The sequence below is a fragment of the Alternaria novae-zelandiae genome (assembly GCF_023758075.1).
Source record: "Alternaria novae-zelandiae strain BMP 2774 chromosome Unknown scaffold_21, whole genome shotgun sequence".
NCBI lineage: Eukaryota > Fungi > Ascomycota > Dothideomycetes > Pleosporales > Pleosporaceae > Alternaria > Alternaria novae-zelandiae.
The window spans coordinates 571,293-592,263 of record NW_026056981.1 but is presented as its reverse complement, the minus strand read 5'-3'; the positions used below and the strand labels follow the sequence as shown (position 1 = coordinate 592,263).

General features: G+C 52.4%; 7 protein-coding genes across 7 annotated transcripts; 2 read left to right on the top strand and 5 right to left on the bottom strand.

The window, feature by feature from the left end:
- Positions 1-152: 152 nt before the first annotated feature.
- Positions 153-1,671, bottom strand: J4E88_008972 (uncharacterized protein; the record flags this gene model as incomplete). The annotated part of the gene is made up of 6 exons (XM_049402579.1): positions 153-856; positions 903-1,048; positions 1,140-1,217; positions 1,269-1,438; positions 1,489-1,598; positions 1,656-1,671. The coding sequence occupies 6 exons, from the start codon at positions 1,669-1,671 to the stop codon at positions 153-155; spliced, it is 1,224 nt and encodes a 407-aa protein (XP_049251816.1).
- A 550-nt stretch (positions 1,672-2,221) lies between these two features.
- On the bottom strand, positions 2,222-3,835 carry J4E88_008971 (uncharacterized protein; the record flags this gene model as incomplete). Its single annotated transcript, XM_049402578.1, has 2 exons — positions 2,222-3,370; positions 3,434-3,835. The coding sequence occupies 2 exons, from the start codon at positions 3,833-3,835 to the stop codon at positions 2,222-2,224; spliced, it is 1,551 nt and encodes a 516-aa protein (XP_049251815.1).
- Positions 3,836-4,082: 247 nt separating this feature from the next.
- Positions 4,083-4,935, bottom strand: J4E88_008970 (uncharacterized protein; the record flags this gene model as incomplete). Its single annotated transcript, XM_049402577.1, has 2 exons — positions 4,083-4,723; positions 4,770-4,935. The coding sequence occupies 2 exons, from the start codon at positions 4,933-4,935 to the stop codon at positions 4,083-4,085; spliced, it is 807 nt and encodes a 268-aa protein (XP_049251814.1).
- A 772-nt stretch (positions 4,936-5,707) lies between these two features.
- J4E88_008969 (uncharacterized protein) lies at positions 5,708-7,412 on the top strand (the record flags this gene model as incomplete). Its single annotated transcript, XM_049402576.1, has 2 exons — positions 5,708-6,259; positions 6,306-7,412. 2 exons carry the CDS (start codon positions 5,708-5,710, stop codon positions 7,410-7,412), a joined length of 1,659 nt encoding a protein of 552 aa, XP_049251813.1.
- A 468-nt stretch (positions 7,413-7,880) lies between these two features.
- Positions 7,881-8,503, top strand: J4E88_008968 (uncharacterized protein; the record flags this gene model as incomplete). Its single annotated transcript, XM_049402575.1, has 3 exons — positions 7,881-8,000; positions 8,126-8,254; positions 8,393-8,503. 3 exons carry the CDS (start codon positions 7,881-7,883, stop codon positions 8,501-8,503), a joined length of 360 nt encoding a protein of 119 aa, XP_049251812.1.
- Positions 8,504-9,564: 1,061 nt separating this feature from the next.
- Positions 9,565-13,385, bottom strand: J4E88_008967 (uncharacterized protein; the record flags this gene model as incomplete). The annotated part of the gene is made up of 14 exons (XM_049402574.1): positions 9,565-10,116; positions 10,173-10,502; positions 10,574-10,974; positions 11,038-11,120; positions 11,182-11,271; positions 11,331-11,354; positions 11,408-11,478; positions 11,527-11,581; positions 12,080-12,475; positions 12,525-12,667; positions 12,718-12,942; positions 12,997-13,101; positions 13,153-13,269; positions 13,332-13,385. The coding sequence occupies 14 exons, from the start codon at positions 13,383-13,385 to the stop codon at positions 9,565-9,567; spliced, it is 2,646 nt and encodes an 881-aa protein (XP_049251811.1).
- Positions 13,386-17,195: 3,810 nt separating this feature from the next.
- J4E88_008966 (uncharacterized protein) lies at positions 17,196-18,702 on the bottom strand (the record flags this gene model as incomplete). Its single annotated transcript, XM_049402573.1, has 5 exons — positions 17,196-17,359; positions 17,413-18,060; positions 18,108-18,235; positions 18,298-18,443; positions 18,493-18,702. The coding sequence occupies 5 exons, from the start codon at positions 18,700-18,702 to the stop codon at positions 17,196-17,198; spliced, it is 1,296 nt and encodes a 431-aa protein (XP_049251810.1).
- Positions 18,703-20,971: the final 2,269 nt, after the last annotated feature.

Here is a 20,971-nt window from a genome sequence, read left to right as displayed (position 1 = left end):
GATAGTCGTGAAGTATCGCTTGCGCTGCGATGCGTTGCGATAAGATGCGGATGAACGCTAAAGTTAATGATGGAGACGTGCCGCCCAGTCTATCAGGTTAAGAAGTTGTCGTCGTGGTGTCGCAGATTTTCGTCCGGGGTCAAGGAATAAGTTTAGTCGGTCCGGCCCTTTCCATCAACAACGCCATTTGCCCTCCCATTCTTCTCACTCGTCTTCTTAGGAATAGTAAGACAGTTGATACCGAGGTAATCGCAGATACTCGTAATGACCAAATGCGCCCACTTGCCGTACACAACAGCAGCGAAGACGAAGTAAGCGCGTAGGTACCAGAGTTCGAAGCTAGCGGAGATGGGACCGAATGTCGTGCCGGGGATGGTGAAGTAGGGGTGGTTGATGAGCAGGGCGCCTCCGATCATCGGTGCGAGCATGATGGTCCAGTAAGGGAAGGGCTGGTGTGTAAGATGCGCGAGGATGATCTTGGTGGTCATGCGTCCGAAGACTAGTGACATGGTTAGGCAGTAGAGGACGAGGTGGTTGTCTTCTAGTAGTTTCGAGTATGGCGATCCGAGCCAGGCCATGGTGGAGACGACGAAGATGACTAGTGGTGTCCATTCCTTGAGTAGGGGTAGCAGAGGCTCGTTCCTGGAGCGACGCGCTTTCGCTACGTTGACGATGCAGGCGGGGAGGTGGGCGGCGAAGAAGGTGAAGAGGATGATGGGGACCCAGAGCTCTTTCAGGGTTACGTCGCCGATTTCTGCTTTGTAGGAGGGGAAGTAGGTCGCGAGGGGTTTCGACCAGATCTCTGGGCCGAAGTAGCCGGACATGCAGATGAAGGTGCATGCGAGGATGAGTCCCTCTGTGGGGAGTCAGTAATATCCACGCCAATCAAGCAGCTAACGTACCTGTAGGACCGTTGAAGTAACCCAGATACAGCGTATGGGTATGGTATGTCTCCCAGGTCGAGAAGAACATGGGCAGCACAGGGATCAGCGCTGTAAAAGCGCCAATCTTGGTCGAGCCGTATCCAACAGCCGCCGTCTCGAGGAGACTGGCCAAAGTGCAGTTCAAAGAATCAATCCCATGGCTACGTCACAATCAGTATCGTGATATTGGCGCATTGGGCTGTGTTTATCACGTACTCAAAAAGTTCTCCCAGCGGGCTCGAGGTGCCGGTTCGACGCGCTTGCTTTCCGTCGACGTTGTCCATGGTGGAGTACCTGCAGGAGATTAGCGTAGCCCTCACTCCCTTGTGCTGTTGTGTTTCTTACATCCACATGCCAAAGGCGAAGCTGTAGTATACCCATGAGGGCGCTGGTCCGACCAGATCCGGGATGTAAAGCTCTAGCAGCACGACGTTGCCCAGGATGAAGAAGAAGCCTAATAACGTGACGAGGTTCGGCGCCAGCCATAGCGGCAGCAGTTCGACAAAGGCATTCCACTATGTTCACGTCAGGGCGCGTTGCGATTGCGCGGGTGCAGGGTGCGTACGTAATGCTTGAGGATGTAGCGGGAGATGAAGGATTTGTCGACGCTCGAGTATTTGTAGGTCCTGAGGTGTTGCAGCGCATCTTCGGAGACGCACTCATGCCTCGCGGTTTCTGCGCAATTAATCATGTCAGTTGGATGCGCGTCGGTGGATCGTCAAGGGGGCGTACCTTTGCTCGGCGGCATGGCGGGATTGTGTGTGACGGGGTGTGGGAGAGACATGAGTTTGGCGGGGCGGATTAATTTATATAAGGGTCGTGGCCATGTGGTGAAGCGGGGAATATGCGCTGCAGGTGCCGCCTGTCTCTTGTGGGATGGGATGAACAACGGGATGGCTCTGGCGGGCGTCAAACTTCTAAAGGGTACGGGTCCGTCGGCTCGGTAGAGCCATCTGCAAGGGTTGGTGCCATGCGAGATTGCACGTCATCGCTTGGCTCCAATCGCTCTTGCACGTGAAGATCACAGCCCGGTCTGGTGAGAACATTACACAGTACAAAAACAAAGTACTTGAGATACTAGTCTGAGACTGATGCGCAATGGGTTATCATTACATACAAATGCCAACGGAACAAACTGCTGTACAAGCTCTTTACACTGAGCTTTGCCATGTGGAGGCTCACCCTGCCTTCCGCTCACTCGCTCAAAAACTTCCAAATCTGTACCTCAACTCGGACGGCGCATCAACGGGCGTGGGTGCCTGTCGTTCCTTCAAAGCAGGTCCGCGTCGGTTATCGTTCTATGATTCCGCAGCAGCCTTCCTCTGGTCCTCCTCCCTGCGCATGTCTTCCAGGAATTTCTCCCACGTCTCGATAGTGCCCTGGAAGAAGTCGACATGCGCATCGGCGAGATCGCCCAGAGTGTCCTTGAATTCGACCGCTTTGATGCGCTCAAAGTCCTGTACCTCCTTGACGGTGTGCTCGTCGAAGGCCTCACTATTTTTCTTGGCCAGCTCAACTTCGCCCGTGAGTCGCTCAATCTCAACCTCCAGTTTGCGGACCCGTTGCCGGCGCGCTTGGTCGTGATCGATACCCCGGAAGTCTTCTACCTTGGATCGCAGGAAGCCAGACGCACCCATGCCGGCCCCTGTCGCGCTAGCCAACGAATCCCGATCCGCGGCAGATTTGGCAAGGTACTCACTCAGCTGTTCGAAATCGAGCTGCTTCGCTTCTCGTGTGCGGAGTAGTGTCTTGACGGCTTGGATGTATGCGTCCATGTCGCGCAGACTAGTGAGGTAGTTCTGGTCTGTGTGGTCGCGGATAGACTTGAACCCCTGTGAGGTGGTATTTACAGAAGCAGCGAAGGATGTCAGGTTGCCTTCGACTGCAGGTTCCATAGTCGTCAGCTTTTGGCACTGCGTCGCTAGATCGGCGTAGTCGGTCTCTAGATCACCCTGTCGCCTGGCTACCTTGACGGTAACCTTCTCCACATTGTTCAGATCCTCGCCGAGCTTGTTGGCACGCTCGACAACTTCGATGAAGCGCTGGTCCGGCTTGTGAATCTTGCTAAAGGTGTTGATGAGGCTTTCTGTGACAGCATCCACGAAGCCGCCGCCGCCCTGGTCGGAGCCGCTTGCAGCTCTTGATGACCGTCCCTTCATGTGTTGATTCCAGTCCGGGCTCTCCAGGAAGTTGATAACCAGAGCCGCTCTCCGTAGCACTGGATGCAGTGATATCCGCTTGAGGAAGCGGTGCAGCGAGTGGGCGCGTCTCTGCATGAAGTCCGGGCCAAAGCGGTCTCCACGCACATACTCCATCTTGTGCTTGTCGGGCAGCGGCGGGACGGCGCATTGCGGGTACTCTTTCGAGAGCTGTTTCCATAGGAAGACGAAGTCTGTGAAGCGGCGGCGGACGGAGAATTCGGGTTTCTGGAAGGACTGGAAGTCGGACTGCGGGGATGTTTGTTAGACCCCGAACACGTAGGGATAGTGGAGCTGCAGCAAGAGGCACACCTTTGTAGTTACTAGGTACGAGACATATTGGTTTGGTGTGCCTGGCAGCTCTTTCTGCGGGCTGCCGACAAACGTCTCCAGGCGCCCTTCGCTGAAGTCGGCCGCCATTGCGCGTCTACGGACCTCCTGTGGATCGCGGATGTATATGAGGCGGCTCTTCTCAAGCTCTTCAAAGTCGCTAATCTGGTCGTATTCGGGGTCGTCGAGCAGATCGTCAAACTGGTACGGCGGGCTTGTTGGCGTGGGCTGTGTTGGACAGCTCGGAGGTGAATCGGTGACGTCGGCTGGGTACCCGGGCTTAGCGCCCTCCAAGGTGGGCGCACGATTCCTGACGCGCTCGTACATGGCTTCAAAGTCGTCCGCGCTCCTATAAAGCGAATGAGAGTCTTTTACAGCGACCATGATATAGTGAGCGAGCTTTGCAAGAATGATTAATAGTGTATAACGAGTGCAGCTAACCGCCACAACCATGGAGGGTCACCAAGCATCTACAGTGAATGGAGAGAGTGCGACTTGTCTAACAAACACGCGCAATTGCCGCGTCCACACCGAAATGCCGCCAAACATAGCCCACCCTTGTGAGAGAAAACAGAGGTATCGTAAGTGACCTTTAACCAACCAAGACCTATTCCGAGACATGGAAAATACATCAATCGTCATGGGCGCCGAAGCGCTTGCTGAACTCTTCAAAAAGCTGCGGGGTAATTTCGTCGCTGCTGTTCCCGTTAACCGTCCAGAGCACGCCAAGCTTGTCGTAATGCTCCAGCAGAGGCTCGCTGTGTTCCTTGAAGTTTTTCAACCGCGCCTTCCACACCTCTGGGTCATCATCCGCTCTTTGTGTCAGCGGCTCGCCCGTGATATCATCCTTGCCATCCACCTTGGGCGCATTGAATGTCGTGTTGTAGACACGTCCCGATGCCTCGTGTACCCAGCGGTTGCATATGCGATCGATGATGATGTCACTCGGGGTGTTGAGGTTGACTACCATATTGATAGGTACGATGTTGTCGAGTTGGATCGCTTGAACGGCGGTTCTGGGGAAACCGTCGAGTATGAATGAAGCCGATGGCCTGTTGGAGAAGGTGTAGCGGGGAGCCCGTACCGCCGAGGGGATCATGACTGCATCTACCGTCGTCTCTGGCACGTCCATGGAGCTGAAGTTGAGCGCATATGGCCGCAAAGCGTTGTCTCGTATCCAACCGCGGTTCGTGAGTTCGTTAACGATGAGGCGCAGGATCATGGCGTCGGGTACTAGTTTGCCAGCCTTCATCGTGGATTCGGCGTGTATGCCTGCGCAAGTCAGCATTTTTCGGTACGGAGAGAGCAACGCGCATACCGAGAGGTGTCCGCTCCCGAACATTCTTCCTCAGCAAATCGCCAGAGCTGATTGACGAGAGCTCAGGGAATTTTTTCATCATGCGCTCCGTCTGAGTTCCCTTCCCGACGCCAGGCGCGCCGACCAGTATGATCCTGGCGGCCTTGGACAACCGTTGGACAGTCATTGTTGTAATGTGTGTTGTCGCTGATTTATGCTATAGAAGCGACTCTAGGAATATGCTGCTGGGGATAGTCCAGGTCGGTACGGTGAATAAAGCTCGAGGGCTCCGCCGAGGGCTCGTAGTTACTAAAACAAATCCATGGCGAAAATTGTGTGGAATGAAATGGAGGATCGGAACTAGGGTTCGGAGAGAAGTGACAGGAGGAATTATGGAGTGCCCAGACGCGGAACCTGGGTTAAGATGGCAGAGGGACGATTACCGTCGGATAGGCGTGGAGTGAGGGGACGGCCCAGCATTCACGGCATGCCATTCGCAAGCCGCGCTGTCGTTCTTGCGGACATCGGAGACCCCAGCGCCTCGGCCAATTGGCGATAATATGCCGACACAGAGAATACCCATTGGTCCTTCAACTTCTCTTCGTATAAATCCGAGGTACACATGTTGCTGCCTGTAGCGTCCCATGGCGCACATGTCATGCGTCCATCCGGTATCTTCCTAGCTGTCACCATGATGCGCGTCAGGCGAATGGCTTATGCGCCCGTTGGTGGCGACCAAGCTTGACCCAGCAGATCGCCCGGCGGTCCCTGAGACTAAGTCCGAAGACGCAACGTCAGAGGAACCCATTTTCTCAGAGCTGCATCACTCCACACTCCTTGCATCAAATTCCCAACACACACACAGCCGTCTCTTTTCTACCCTTCATCTGTTGATTCACTACCCACACTACTTTAATCGTTGTACTATATACGTCACTCCCTACACTTCCCCCGGCGCAATGTACGCCGGTCGCACTGCCTCCAGGGCAGCGCCCGCAGTATTCCGAGCGGGCATCAGGACCACTACCAGAGCTCATCGCCCTATGCTGAGGAACTCACCCGCGATTCGCATCCTCATTCCGCTACGCGCCCTCCAAACTGAGTCGACATCGAACAATGCGCAAAACTACCCGCCTCCTGGTTTCGACCCCAAGCAGGCCAACCAGCACCTCCTCAAGCCCCAGCAACAATCAAAACAGTCCGTCGAGAAGTCAGACCCCATCATCCCCAAGTCTGGCGCAACCTCCAACCCCAAGACACCCGCGCAAGATGTCCAAACATTGAGCGAGCTGAAGATGGACAAGTCGGCTGCTGAGTCCAAGGACGAGAAGAAGATCCTGGCCAAAAGGGACGCAGAGAAGAAGAAGTTGACCGTCTGGCAAAAGGTCAAGAAGGAATTGGTCCACTACTGGGATGGCACCAAGCTGCTGGGTTTCGAGGTCCGGATTAGCTCCAAACTCGCTCTCAAGATGGCAGCTGGGTACGAGCTTACCCGCCGTGAGCGTCGACAAGTACGTGTTTGAAGCCAGTATTTGTGGATTTTACTAACAGACCTAGTTGCAACGTACCGTACAGGATCTGGCCCGCTTGGTACCTTTCCTGCCCTTCGTCATCGTCCCCTTCGCCGAACTGCTGCTCCCTGTAGCGCTCAAGCTCTTCCCCAACATGCTGCCCAGCACGTACGAGGGTCAGTCGGCCAAGGACACCAAAGCCCAGACGCTGCGAGCGACCCGAAAGGATGTTAGCGACTTCCTTCGTCAAACACTCAAGGAGACTGGCCTGCCTGTCTCTGCTGAGAACGCGCAGACAGAGGAGTTTGCCGAATTCTTCCGCAAGGTGCGCACCACGGGAGAGAAGCCAACACCAGAGGAGATCATCAAGGTGTGCAAGATTTTCAAGGACGACCTCACCCTGGACAACTTGTCTCGCCCTCAGCTGGTTTCAATCTGCCGCTACATGAACATCACCTCTTTCGGTACAGACAACTTCCTGCGCTACCAGGTCCGCGTGCGCATGCGCCAGATCAAGCGTGACGACCGAGCCATTGCCTACGAAGGTGTTGAAAGTCTCTCCGTTCCCGAGCTCCAGACTGCCTGTGCCAGCCGCGGACTACGAACCTACGGTGTCTCTCCTGGCCGGTTACGGGACGACCTCACTAGCTGGCTCGATCTCCGCCTGAAGCACGGCGTTCCATCAACTCTTCTCGTGCTCTCCAACGCGTTCGTCTACGCCCAGGGCAAGGAGACCGAGATGACCTCTCAAATTGATGCTTTGGAAGCCGTCCTCTCCAGTATCCCTGAGGAGCTGTACCACGAAATGGATCTCGAGGTCCGCAACGCCGAAGGTGCCGCAACCAACAAGCAGCGTCTTGAGGTCCTCAAGGAGCAGCAAGAACTCATCAACGAGGAGAACGAGCAGACCGAGACCGTTGAGAACAAGGCCACAGCCTCGCCCAAGGACCACGAGGACATCGACGAGAAGCCTGCCCGGGACGCACAGGAGGCAAAGGAAGCCAAGGCCGAAGAGGAGAGCAAAGAAGCCGAGGCTAGTGCTGGTGACGCCGCCGGTGGAAGCGCCGAGCGTGCCGAACAAGATGAGCGCGCCTTGAAGATGGATGACCCTACCGGCAAGGGTGAGAAGCCCGCTGAAGCGAAGAAGGAGTAAAAAGAAAGAAAGGTTATCCATCAAACAAGACCTACTCTCTACTTTTGTTGTGTATAGCTACGAAATCTCTTGTCATTGGCGTCCCGAAAGAAAGGTCCATAGAAAATACCCTGTTCCGATATTGTTGGATGGGAAGGACTATAGAATTGTATATCGTATAGAGATGCGAGATCATGCTCGCTAGCATAAGCTATTGAATGAAAGTTATACATTGAACTCTATCTCGTGTGGTTTAAGTGCTGTGTGTATCTAGGTAGGCTTGGGACGGAACCAGCAGTCTAGAATATTGACGTCACTTGCACATCCCCCACCCCCCACCATCGACGCCTCGATCGTATCTCAATCAAGCTTTCTGCCAAGCAACACGCATTGACTTGGCAGTGAACTACTACTCTTTTTACTGCTTTCCCTACAATCGATCAGTCCTATTTTATTTCAAAATCGTTCGAACGAAAGTATACCATCAAAATGCCAGACGCAGCACAGATCAACCGTTCCATTAGTACCATCAAAACCGAACTCGAGTATCTCGTCTCAAGTGGTGTTTTGGCCCCGCCGCAATTGCAGTCTATTCAGGCGCAGTTACCTGTACGTATACTTTCTGCTCTATCTTTCCTACCTTTGTCTTGTCTGCTTGTCTCATCATTGGTCTCAAGAAGTGGAAGAAGAGAGTTTATGAATGGAGACGAAGAGCAGATGTTAACGGGCACCAGCAACCAAACGGCCAACCTTCCCAATACATCGATCCCAAGTATGTAGACGGCGGAAACCAGTTCAACCCCGCCCTCGTCGCGCAACAAGCTCAGGATCCGGCGCATCCGGCGAATCCGAATCATCCAAAGGTATGCCTTCCAAGGTATATTTTACTAAACTCAATTCCGCGTGCCACATCAAGACTATGGGTTTGAAAGACAAGAAAGAGAAGAGGGAAAAAATTCTGCAAGTGACATTTGGAAGCTGGGGAAGCTGACTGAAGATAGCACCACGAATGGGCGAGTAAGCTAGCGCACAAATTTGGGAATGCGGCGGTTTATGGGGCTGGAGCGACGTTTGGTGCGGATTTGGTGAATGATGCTATGAGGAAGTTCTGAGATGCCCATATCGAGCAGACCGAGAAAAAGATGGAAGATGGATGTAAATGGGGCAGGGTAGGTGCTCGTTGGTACCGAGGGAAGACAAGTGGGGCTTCTTGTGCCTGCTGTTGGGTATGGATATCCAAGTCCTGTGTTCCAATACAGAGCTGTTCATTCGGTATCTTGTAGTTGTACTTTGGTACTGACTCACTCCGAGAAGTATGAGACTGGCCACCCATGGATCATGCTCTTAGGACTTTATATTGCTTTACATCTCAATCCCATTCCTCCATACCACTTTCTCCTCAATCTCAAAACCACCATCATGTCACCAAAAACCTCAAAACCCATCTCCGCGGCCCACCAAGCCATCGCCACACAGAACCAACGCACATCCCCCTTTCTCCGCCTCCCCAGCGAAATCCGAAACCAAATCTACTCCTACGCCCTAGGCGGCCATGAAATCTACCTCGTAACCCTTCCCAGTAACGACAAGAAGAAGCGACTAGGATGCCGCCCACCCCACCAAAAAACCTGGGAAATGCACCCCATCCCAAAGAAGCTAGCCATCAACCTCCCACTCACCTGCCGCCAAATCCGATGTGACCTAGGAGCCTACTACCCCTTCATCCACAACACCTTTGGCGCAACGGTACTCGCGGGTTTCCATTCCATGCTGCACAGGTTTACGATTGGACAGAGGAACAAGATTGAGTTGGTTGTTACGGACCATGAATATTATCCGACGGGGAGATGGTTGTGGATCCGGGAGTACATCATGCTTTGTGGGCTGCCGAGGTTGAAGCTGGTTGTGTTGAGGGATGTTTCTGGTGTGGGGGAGAGGGAGAGGGAAGGGATACGCAGGACGTTTTTGGAGGAACTTGGGGATGGTGTGAGGGTTGAGATTGTGGATGATAAATTGGGGGAACTTGCTCTATAGCGGGACGCCTACGTGAAGAGGGACGACAAGAACGATTTCTTTGTGAGATCTTGGACATCTGACTAAACACACTCTATTCTGTTATCAGAATGCCCTAATTACCAGTCACGTACGACAAAGTATACCTATTTCAACCCATCTACTTACTACCCATCTCAAGACGCTGCTCCACGACACTGGCCCTCCCACTCAAATCTCGCTCATCAATCTCAACAACAGGCCCATGATACGTGTTCCTCGCCCAAACCGCATAATAGACCGCACTGATGACCGCTATCGTACCCGTTACCAAAATCGCCCAATTCATGTTCGCAGGCGTAACCTCAGCAAAGCTAGGCCAGAAACTGAAGAAGAAAACAAAGCTAAGATAGGCGCATGCAAAGACGTTGTTGGCGATGCCTATAGCACCAGGAAGACGCCAGGGGCCCCATACAGCGCGGACCATGCCGTCGCTGGTTATGGACTGGCTGTCTGTGTCGAAGGATTCGCTGGGTGGGAGGATGGCGCCGGTGCAGCGACGGTAGAGGAGGAGGGAGGATGTGAGAAGGTAGGAGGAGAAGAGGCCGGCGATAGCGACGGAGATTACGCCGTTGAAGGCCGTGGTGGATCCGATGTTTACTAGTGCGAGAAGGCAGGCGATGAAGCTTGTAAAGGCTACGGCGTAGACGGGGATGGACGTACGATCGCTGACCTGCTTGATGTTAATACTACTTTTCTCTCAAACGCAGGGCTTTAAAGTATGCATACCTTGCTCAAGGTTCTCCATCCAGGTAGACCACGGTCTCTAGCAAAAGCCCAGCAAATTCTTGATGTTGAAGCGGAGAAGCCCACGTTCGCACTGATAGTCAGCACCATGACGATGGATGCCATGACAGCGGCACCAGAGCGTGATTGAACGGCTCGGTGAAAGATAGCCATAAAAGGGAACGCAGGGTTCTCTAGAAGTACAGTGTCGAGATCACCCATCCGTAAGAGCACGGTGACCATCATGACGAAGCCGAGAGAGCCGTTGATGGCGATGCCAGTCATGATGGAGCGAGGTACGACGATCTGTGCGTTTTGAATCTCCTCAGACAGCTGTGCTGATGTGTTAGTGTCTTGCTGCGAAGCCAGATGCTAGAAGTGATTGTATGTAGAAAGACACTCACATGGATCGGCCCATCACCGCCAACAAACGCAAAGACACTCCCCATAATGCCAATGCAAAAGCTCAATCCCTGAGTCTGCCAATGTCCCATGTTTACGAACGTGGTAAAGGTCTCTTTCGCATTGCCCTGTGGCCCAAGAACCAGCAAGGGAATCAAGATGGCGAAGAAACCAAGGATATGCAGGACCAATAGCGCTCCTTCGAATTTGGGTAGCAGCCATCCAGCAGCGATGTTGATAAAGACGCAAAACGCGATGATGGCCCAGTAGAGGAGAGTGACGTGCCAGTTCTGAGGGACGTACGTATCCGGTTGGCAGAGCATGAGAAGGCCTTGAATGAGGCCACCGGTGAGGAAAGCGCCGGACCCGAGTGATGCTAGCCAGCCACAGAGAGTGAGCCATCCTGCGGGGAAATCGCGTTAGTACACGCTATCGATATAGATCGTCGAGTTTAAAGTTTACACACCTGAGATGTAACTCAACAGCTTTTGAGAGCTTTTTGGTGCGAGCATAGACACCCAGTGGTATTGACCACCAGATGTAGGTGCCCTTTGATGAATGTTAGCAATTGCCTCAGCGTCAAAAGACCTGGCTTCCGATCGTAACTCACATTGAAACAAGCTCGCTGAGCACCATGAACACAGATACGGTGCCGAGCCATACGATGAGGTAGCCATAGATGACACCAGCGGGGCCGCCACTGCTTCTTTCAGCACAACTGTCTCATGGTCGATGTGTTGTGTCATGCTGTGTACTCACTTCTGGAAGCCGACCAGGAACAACCTGAGAAACTGTCAGCGACGTGTCAACGTGTAGTACGAGGTAGTACGACGTACACAAGAGATCCTTCCCAGGTGATCAAGACGGTGCAGCTGAAACCTAGGATAGATAGGAAGCCGAAGCGACGCTGTACTTGCATCAGCCATGTTCGTGATCAATGCAGAGGGATACATGCCTTCAGCACAGCTTTCTTCCCCAGTCTCGCCAGCGCAAGATCATCGTGCTTGTCGCTAGAACGTGGCCTTGTAGTATTTAGTTCCGGCTCACTGGATTTCGTCGAGGAGAACGCCATCGTGCCACCAATACGAGTACAAGTGAAAAGTCGATACAGCAATAAAAGCGGAACTCGTGAGACGACCGATGATGGAGGAGATGAAAGAGAGAACAAGCAGAAGGATAAAGAGAAAGAACCGAGTTGCCGTTAGAACCAAGTAGCCGCATAGATGAAGAACTAGGGCCGCCTATGCACAACATTGTAGCCGAGATGATCCTCGTAATGATCCTGACCGTTGACCTATAGCCTGTTCACCAATAGGATTGTAGCACCAGTTGTCCCAATCCGGAAGACCTGCTGGAAGAAACCTAGGCGCATATGCTGCGTGCCGTGCCACCTGCACTGCGAAACGAGGGTACAGCAAGGGTGTGCGTCTGTGAAATGCCGCGCCAAATTTTGCATGTGTTGGTTTGTGCTTTCTGGACTGTGTTACATACTATAGATATAGATTTACTGCAGTATTGTAGTAGCCGGCATGCGGGCTACTGGTTCTACTTGCACTGCCCAACTCTTCGATACTTGGATGCTCCTATCCGGCCCGCTGTATGAGGGTCTGGAATTCTCGGAGCGTCCCGATCGCGATATGTCCATGAGTTGGTATCCTTTGCTGTCGTCTTTGGAGGTTTGCTCTCCTCGACGGCGCAGATCGTCCAATCGCATGAGTCCCGACTCAAACCCCTCCATGAAAAGCTTGGTATACGGAAGACATGTAGTGACGATAGCAAAGCATTGCACAATCTGGTTGCAGATAGATGAGCGCCAGTAACCGAGTGTTAGATCGTCTTTCAAAGCGGAATTGGTGCTGTCGCGATTGAAGAAGCTAAGCTGAACCGCAGCAGCAACAAGAACTCTTGTGTAGCTTGTCAGTATTTGAGATACCTGTAGGGCTTCGTACTCACAGTAACCGACATGAGAACAAAGCCATGACCGCCGCCTTCCGTTGCCGTCGCATGTGAAGTTGCGCTGTTATGCCCAATTCCAAGGCCACGATCGCGAGCTCTGTCATGATATTGAAGCATGAGACGGTATTCCACCAGGTCAACTGCCTAACGTCAGCCAGAAGCCGACTACGCATCTGCGTTGATTACTGACACGGTCGATGCATCGATCCAATGTTCTATCCCATGGCCGGGGCAGCCGGCACTCGAATGCTGCGACCAACACAGAACAAACCAGCCATAAGATTATAAGAGCCAAGACGCCGAAGTTGATTCTGCGGTGGAGTTCGGATGGAGTCAGATGATGGACGAATGCTACGACAGCAAGCTTCGAGAAGCCGAGGGAGACAACGAAGAGTATCATTGCGGCGTATTCGCTCTTCGCTCATATCAGCGCTCCGGACCAGGTACTCAAGCGGAGGTAGGAGGTTACTTTGAGATTCGACTCAATCTGATATCCATTCAAAGACGCGATCGGCTTCCCGAAGCCGTAGTGTGCTTGCAGCAATACCGCGACAGATTGTGCGACGCAAAATATCTGGCAATATTCATTAGCAAATGTTGCTGAGTATGTTGATGCTTGACTTACTAGGGATGCAAGTACGAGCCATGACTCAATAGTCAATGTTCGAAACACGTAGAATTTGATGCCGGCATGCGTTAAGAACGCTAGGAGGCTGGTGACGAGAGTGAACCAAGTGATGATCTGAACGATGGGCGTCCAATTCAAGTCCGACAAAATGACTTGATACATAGTCTTAGACATACGCTAGAAAGGCTGTTGAGCAGAGGCCGATCGACGACTACTGCGAGAACGGACATGTTGTATGGAATGTGGGGTGAGCGGCGCGGGTAGCAAGAAGCAGGGCGAACGTATCAGGTACGAACCCGACAGTGCGGTTCTTCTCGTGATGAGTAGCACAACAGAGCTGTGCCACATGCAGCTGCGCAAAAGTATAGGAGTTGGGAAACCATGGTGGCAATGTCGCGTTGAGCATAAAGCGGCTGGCATGCCGGCTAAAAGAGCTTTTTATTACCTCACACAACGCTCGATACCTCGTGTGTTTCTGCTGAAGCAGTCGAGAAACTGCCTGCGCAGCCTTACAATCTCGCGGAGAGCTCGAAGGGGCACAGCATGTGGCCTATTGTTGTGGTTGCGTACGTGTGCTGCAACTGGTGTGGAGTGGGCACACCAACACAGCCACGTGTACGGCGTTGTCTCAGGAGTTGACTGATCCGTAGGTGGTTCAAGTTGCGCGCCGCTTGTTGAACGGCTGCTCGACTCCAGTAGTTAGGTTAGACGGCGATTACCCAAAGCATCGGGGCGCAATACAGGTTTGATCAAGTATGCAGGAAGTATCAAGTCTTAAGGCGAGGCTGGGATGTGATCTTCAGACTAAAGCAGTGCCGGGAGCGGTCCGCATCATTGGAGTTAGGTTTTCCTTGTCGGTTAGTCGGACAAAAGCCTCTGTTCGCCTGTAACGCGATGGCGTGACGCTCGCCTGTCAGAAAGCGAGGGTCTTCGACTTCGCAAAGCAGGCCTCTTGAGATTGCGACTGCACCCATACCCTGGCGACATGGCTGATTGGCTTGCGGCTGAACGGAGGGACACGCTCCTTTTCACAAGACCGGATCGAGCCACCGGTAGATATTCCATGTATATCTAGGTAATGCTGGCGATGATGGTATACAGATGTTGAGATGGGTGTTGCAAAGGGCGAGTTGAGACTGGGGATGGGAACTCGGCCCAAGTGATGATGACTTGACGCCAAGACACTAATTGAGCTAGAGCACAGCGAGGGGCAACGCGCTGCATGGCACTGGGTGCAAGAGCGATTGAGTACTACGATACACCATGAGACGTTTTTGAACCACCACATCGGCACATCCTAGCAGGGTGTGAATTTACACAACAGCGTTCATGTCCGGCGGATAAATTCTGCAGGCGGCCGGCCATGCCACGCGCTACCGAGCTCCGAATCGACCTCGGGAGTCTCTCCATTTAGCACTCTACCCGAGATACTTAACGATTTCGATATTCTTCGATCGGTAGCTGCAAACATCTCGCCTGAATTGAGAGTCTTGATGCGGACGAGGAGTTCGTCATGCAACCTTGGATAGGTTTTCTAGTGGACTGAACACTAGGTAACACATACTCAGGCCGAACCATATTGCGTGACATTCAATTATCGTATTCTACGACTCATTACATACGTAAACCACCTCAGAAGCAGCTTTTCAGTTCCTCCGCTCACCATACCCATAATCCGTTCTAACGAAATCCCACGCACACCGCTGAACCTCAATACTAGCCTTTACACCCGCACAGTCATTCCCAAACAGACTTCTCCATGCCATCCTAAAGTCCCTCATTCTCTTGTTAGTCGCCACTGCCCACTCTTTCCGTGCCTGTGTATTTTGCAGTCCATGAGGAAGCCAGAAACCAACTTGCTCGCCGCTTGGCTCGAATTCGAAAGGAGCATGTGGATTGTGGCAGTGGTATGTACACGATGGATATTTCGGATTGCGGACGTCATCGCGGAGGCGACGCCGGCGGGAGGGACAGTGTTCTGGGCAGGGATCCGTTGGTGTCGGTATGGGTGACAGCGTGAGTGTAGGATCTACAAGCTCCTCGGTTGTCGAAGGCGGTGTTTCGATGCCTGTGGAAGTTTCGCCCTCACTGTCGATGTCGGTTTGTAGTCGAGATAACTTGTCGATATCTTCGGTATGCTCAACATCGTTGTCTTCCTCTTCCTCTACCTCTTCCTCTGTCTCTTCGATCTCCTCTCCGAACAGTATACCTATATTACCTCTTTCAAGGCTGTCTTCCTCTTTCTCGACCTTCTCAACATATACCCGCTCCTCATTCAACTTCTCATCAGGCACATAGCATGTATGGCCCGCATCCCACTCTCCAAACCCACCCCACATCTTCAGTGCGTCCATTACACTCTCAATATCGCAATTTGACCGCAATACCACCGCCGCAAACCAGTACCCTGGCTGCACAAACACATCTCGCCTCTCTTCTTTCAACGCCAATGCAATTCCAGAGCCACTCCGGCATCGACACTTGAACCCTCCCACCTCCAATATATCTACCGCCCCAAACTTCGGGAAAGCAGAGAGTCTATCAAGCAACCTCCAAACCGCAGGCTTATTCACCGAACTGCGCTCATCAATCGGAAGACGAATCGCTTCCTCCGTTGCAAGGCCCTTGGTGACCAACATCCTCCAAGCTCGGTAGTGCCTCGCCTGTAATTCATATCTCTGTTTGAGACTGAGGAAGAGAGGGGCGAGCGCGCGAGCCTGGAGGACTGGCCAATCGTAACGAAGTTGTGAGGCCATCGCGCTAGATAGGTAGATGGACTGGTAGAAGGAGTCGTGGTGGAGAGGATGGCCGTTTCCACCGCGAGACAGGACGCGGAGGAGCTCTCGTGTCATGGTGAGATCTACCTGAATCGCTTGTGGGCGCGTTGGGCACAGTGGTTGGAGTGACATGTTGGACATCTTCTAAGTCTGTGTTGCGAAATCGTCTTGGGGTAATGTTGCTGTTGTATGTGTGGATAAAATGTAAGAAGCGAGTGAAATGCTTGCGACGATGCTTTCTTATGTACAAGTTGAGATAGAAAATATATTCGAAAAGCGAGGACGTTAACCATGGTTCCATGCTCGGCTAGCCAACGAGGACCCTTACATATCGAACCATTAATCCCCTCTCTACCAGCTACCAAACTACCACACCACACTAGACCCCCATCACAAACTCATCGCTTTCCCGGTACCCGTCCCAATGCTCTCCTTGAGCATTTCCAGATCCATTTGGTACTGCTTAATCGTCTTCGGCGGCATCCCCACGTCCCAGTCATCTTTACTCCCAAACCCACCTCCATCCACTTTGACATACGTCTTCTCCACTCTAACATTCCGTTCTCTTCCAAACCCACCTCCGAATCGGCTTCTACCTTCACCATCCATTCCACTGACTTTGCTACCGCCGTCTACCTTCTTACCCTTCTCTGCCTTGCTCACCTTCCTCTTCACCTTTTTGGCCTCCTTCTTCCTCTCTCTCTCATTGCTCAATCTACATGGCCTGCAAAACCCAGTCTCAGTTCCATCACTCAGCACTCTAGTATGACCATCTATGCCTCGAGAGGTAGTCGTGTCGCGCACGATTCTCAGATTTGTCCTACATGCACATGGGAGGTTGTTCGCAGCTGCTTGGCAAGGGACTACATCGCCGACGTTGCTGTACTCGTGGTCGCAATCTCGCCAGTAAATTTTGTATTGAGTGCATAGAGCTGGGATGGTGGTAGAGGGATGCGCGTCCATTGTACAGTTGAATGCAGTTGAATGGCGGAGGCTGGTACTCCTGGTTTTTCCAGAGGAGAGAAGTAGGTAGTCCTTGCTGTCAGGTGCCGGAGTGTATTGCGTGCTATGGGTAATGATGTGGGCCGTCGCCAGGAGATAGAGTCAGCAGACAACAGGCAGCAAGTGATGAATGATCAGTTCCGTGCCGATTTCACATCAAACCACGTGAACGCGTCACCGTCAAGCAGGTTACCTAGGTAGGAACTTTCCATGAAACGAGACCTGCGCATACATCATCTTTCCCATTCTGCATAGTAAACCTCACTGCTTCTCAGGATATCCCATCTTTGCTTCGTCTTCCGCTGTTCCAAACCCTCCCCAGCCCTCAAACTCGTCCGCGAACTTGACTGCTGCACTGAGCCAGTGGTTTGATTTGTCACTACCCTTTTCCCATGTCTCCTCCGCTACCTTCAACGCACGCAATGCTGCGCCATGTCAGTCAAGAACACCGCGGTTCGGCAAGAGGCTCGTAACATACCTTTGACGTAATGCGCATCAGTCGAATGTGGTCCGTTCAAGGCCTTGTCCACAACATGCTTCCAAGTCTTCTTCTGGCTGTCGTCACCAGTCATCGCTTTACCCATATCGATCTCTGGCCTCGTCTGGGCAATGTATACAGCTAGCGCGAACAGCCACCATTGCCGTAGAAGACTGACATGGAACTTGGCCGGTATCAACGGGAGAAGGATGCGAACAGCGTGAGAGCTTGTAAGCACATGTACAAGGAAGAAGTCGTACTTTCCCTTCCCCGGTCGTGGTGTTCCAGTCAAAAGCCCCAAGCCGACCTCCTGAGCAGCTTGGAACTGTTCGTTCGGGGCAGTAATTTCCCAAGCATTCCAGTACTCCAGAAAGGCTTCTTCACGCTCCTCTAGCACTTTCGTGATATCGCCGCTACGGTGATCGTACAGTCCATCGAAGCGCTTATCCTTCCGCACCTTGTCCAACAAATCGATGAGCCCGGTGTGGTTCCCAGTCGCCTCGTGAGGGCTGGGCTTCGTGTATTTTGGATCGTCGATGTATTTATGGAGCGGACTGTAGAAGCAAGAGCCCATCGCTAGGGCTTCGATCGCAACGGTCGTGGAGTTGAGCTCGTAAGCGTAGCCGAGATGAATGAGAGGATGCGCAACTGCATGGGATTAGCGATATTCGGGCTTCGGAAGAGCGCAAGCTTACGTCCTGAAATGAGGCCGTTGATCAGCGGTTCTTTGCCCTTGAGCAAGAACTCCTCAAGAACTTCCTCAACATCGTACTTCTTGCTCACGAGCTGATCCTCGAAGAAATCAATGAATGCGCGTTGGTATCTGGCTGCCCATTAGCGACTGACCCTGATCCTGTTGAATCGCACCATCATGCAGCTACTTACTCGCGCTTCCCCAGAAACTCTCGCCAGTCGTCCTTTGTTATCTCACCAGGCGCATCATGCCAAGGTTCCAGCACTTCCGCCTCTCTTTCGTAGATCTCGTTCAGATGCTCTGCGGTGCCTCCCAGAAGGTAAGCCGATCCCAGGATCTAGGGTACATGCTTAGCAGCTACAGCCTTTACAGGAGGAGCAGCATACGTGCGGTGTATGGTTGTGAAAAGTGAGATTGTGGTATATGATTGCGTAGTTGGCGTGGTTCGCTTTGAGTAGGTGCTTGAGAGTTCGCGGTCGCTTCTCTGCCGAGGTCTCGATGTCGTGGATTTCTACGGAGGGGAGGTCGACGGTGAGATGCGTGCCTTCGCCGGCGCGAAGAAAAGAAGGCAGTGATATTCTCGGTAGGCTGAACATTGTGACTGTGTGGTTGCAAAAGTCAAGAGAGTTTGCGGGGAAGATGCGCATCTGAGAGCTCGCGTCGCGCCTTCCTCGTTCTGGTATGACGTGATGTGCTCGCGACTTTAGCCCGATCGGGACGAGCAGAGACTCCAGCAACATCACAACATTTCCTTCGCCTCTACTCCTACATGCTTCAAAATATATAAGGTTTGTAAGTTCACGATTACTGCATTGGGTAATAAACTGTGAGAGTGGATTGTAGCAGGTGTGAATGGAGTCCGCTCACCTCACTCCTCAATGTTCACCTTCCCGCTCTCTTATAGTACAGTGCAGTGAGTGTATCTAGCAGACTCCTGTCTTCTCCGACCCGAATCGATCTTCTATAGACATGAGGTTTGTAAACATAATTACTTCATGCCCAATCGGGAAGGTTCGCTAAGGTGTAGATTTCAGCAGAATGTAGGATGAAGGACGTGAGCTTCATTTCGTCCTTCGGCTTTCTCTTGTGCTGCGGGCTCTTCTTATCCACTTCACCGCGGTACTGCGACTTTTTACGCCTTTTCAAACATTGCCTGTCCATTCATTACTCAAACTAAAAGCAGACCGAATGAATGCATGCTCAGATAGGCAGTTGTCTCACGTCCATCGATTGCTGCGAATTTTGGGTGCAGAGGGTTCCCTCGCCAATTTTACCCTGAACTGGACTACTACGAGAGTTTTGCTTTTCACAGACAGGGACGCTACAATCGACGGAAGCCGGATATTGCCTGATGTAGTAGTGTATCGTCCCATACTGCACGGGACAATAGTGCTTCGGGAAGCCATGGCATTTGACCATTGAATGCAACAATTCCTTTAACGACAGCGAACAAGCATATCATATTCTCGAGCAGCCCACAGGATCTCCCATTAGATGTGATGCCGTACATAGTTTATACTGTTCACTTGTCTTATGGGGGTTTTTTTTGCATGCTCTTTCGCAACATACACAGCTATCGAATACGTATATATCGAATACGTACATGTCGAATGCGTATATGGCGAATATAGTATATCGATCATCATTGGGAGCAGAGATAACCATAGCCGTGTTCTAAGAGAAGATCTAATGCATACCTCTTTGATTCTTAATTGGTCATGATGTCTTCAAGGGTCCACGGGTTGGTGTGAGGTCCTTAGCCATCATCCGTTCACTAATCTTGAAGCACCCAAGTCGACACCGCAACAAAAGCTCCGCGGCGATCAATTGGAAAAATGCTGCTCTGACGTAGTGCACTAAGAGTTGTTCTACCTTACATCACGGCAGGTTACCAAAGACGCTTCCGCACAGGATACGGGTTATGACATACTGCAGAGCGACCCACCACGTTTAGTACAGGCGGAAATCGGGCTTTGTACGAGCCGAGCGGCCTTCCTCCACCACAACTGCTGAGGACGTATCGCTTAGACTTCTTCCTGCGAGGACACGTCCGCTGCTGAAATCACGACTCGTCAATATGGAGACGCTGTGGAGTGTTTTCCGTCCGCCATGTCGTTAAATTGGTGCAACGACGAGGTGTGAGGTAGTTGCCGCCTTATCCGATGTCTGGAACTGATGCAGCACAGGGAATGCTCATCCTGCGCACATCGTCGGATCACATCTGGGGAGAAAGATGGAGACAGTGCGATACAGCGGGTCTGGACGCTGACACGCTGGAGTCGAGATCTCTGGTGCTGTCAGTGTTGTGCATCGATCCTGACCCCCACGACGCGATCCAAGGAGAGCCTTGGTATGCAGGGGCGGCATTAGGATCGGCACGCGACAAGCTTTTCTCGAACGCCGCGGGCGGTTTGAAACAGCCTTCCGCGATAACGGCAATGACCCTGGAAATTAAGGATAAGGCTTCCTAGGCATGTGAAAGGCGATAAAGAACAACGGTTGAGAAAGTTAGAACGCGTCACGACCGACTGGGCGGCCGAGCCGCACCTCTCTCCAACTTTCGCCCTGTCGCGCGACCTTCATCGACTGTGCAGACGCTCAAAATAGACACACTTTGCAGAGTTTTGAGGGACCGACACAGGAAGCGTCCGGGACCTGCATTGCGATGCTGCGTGACGTCGGTGGCTGTCGCTAAGAGCTTGTGCTGGCAGACCTAACGGCGTATGCGACGCCGCTGTCATGGCATTTTCGACCGAGATAGATAGCCGCAGGCGTGGTCGAGGGCCATTCTAGTATATTCGATGGCTGTGGTTGGCGCAGACGCGTATCCTTACAGCTTTGTGTACCAGATTCGGTCCCAACAGA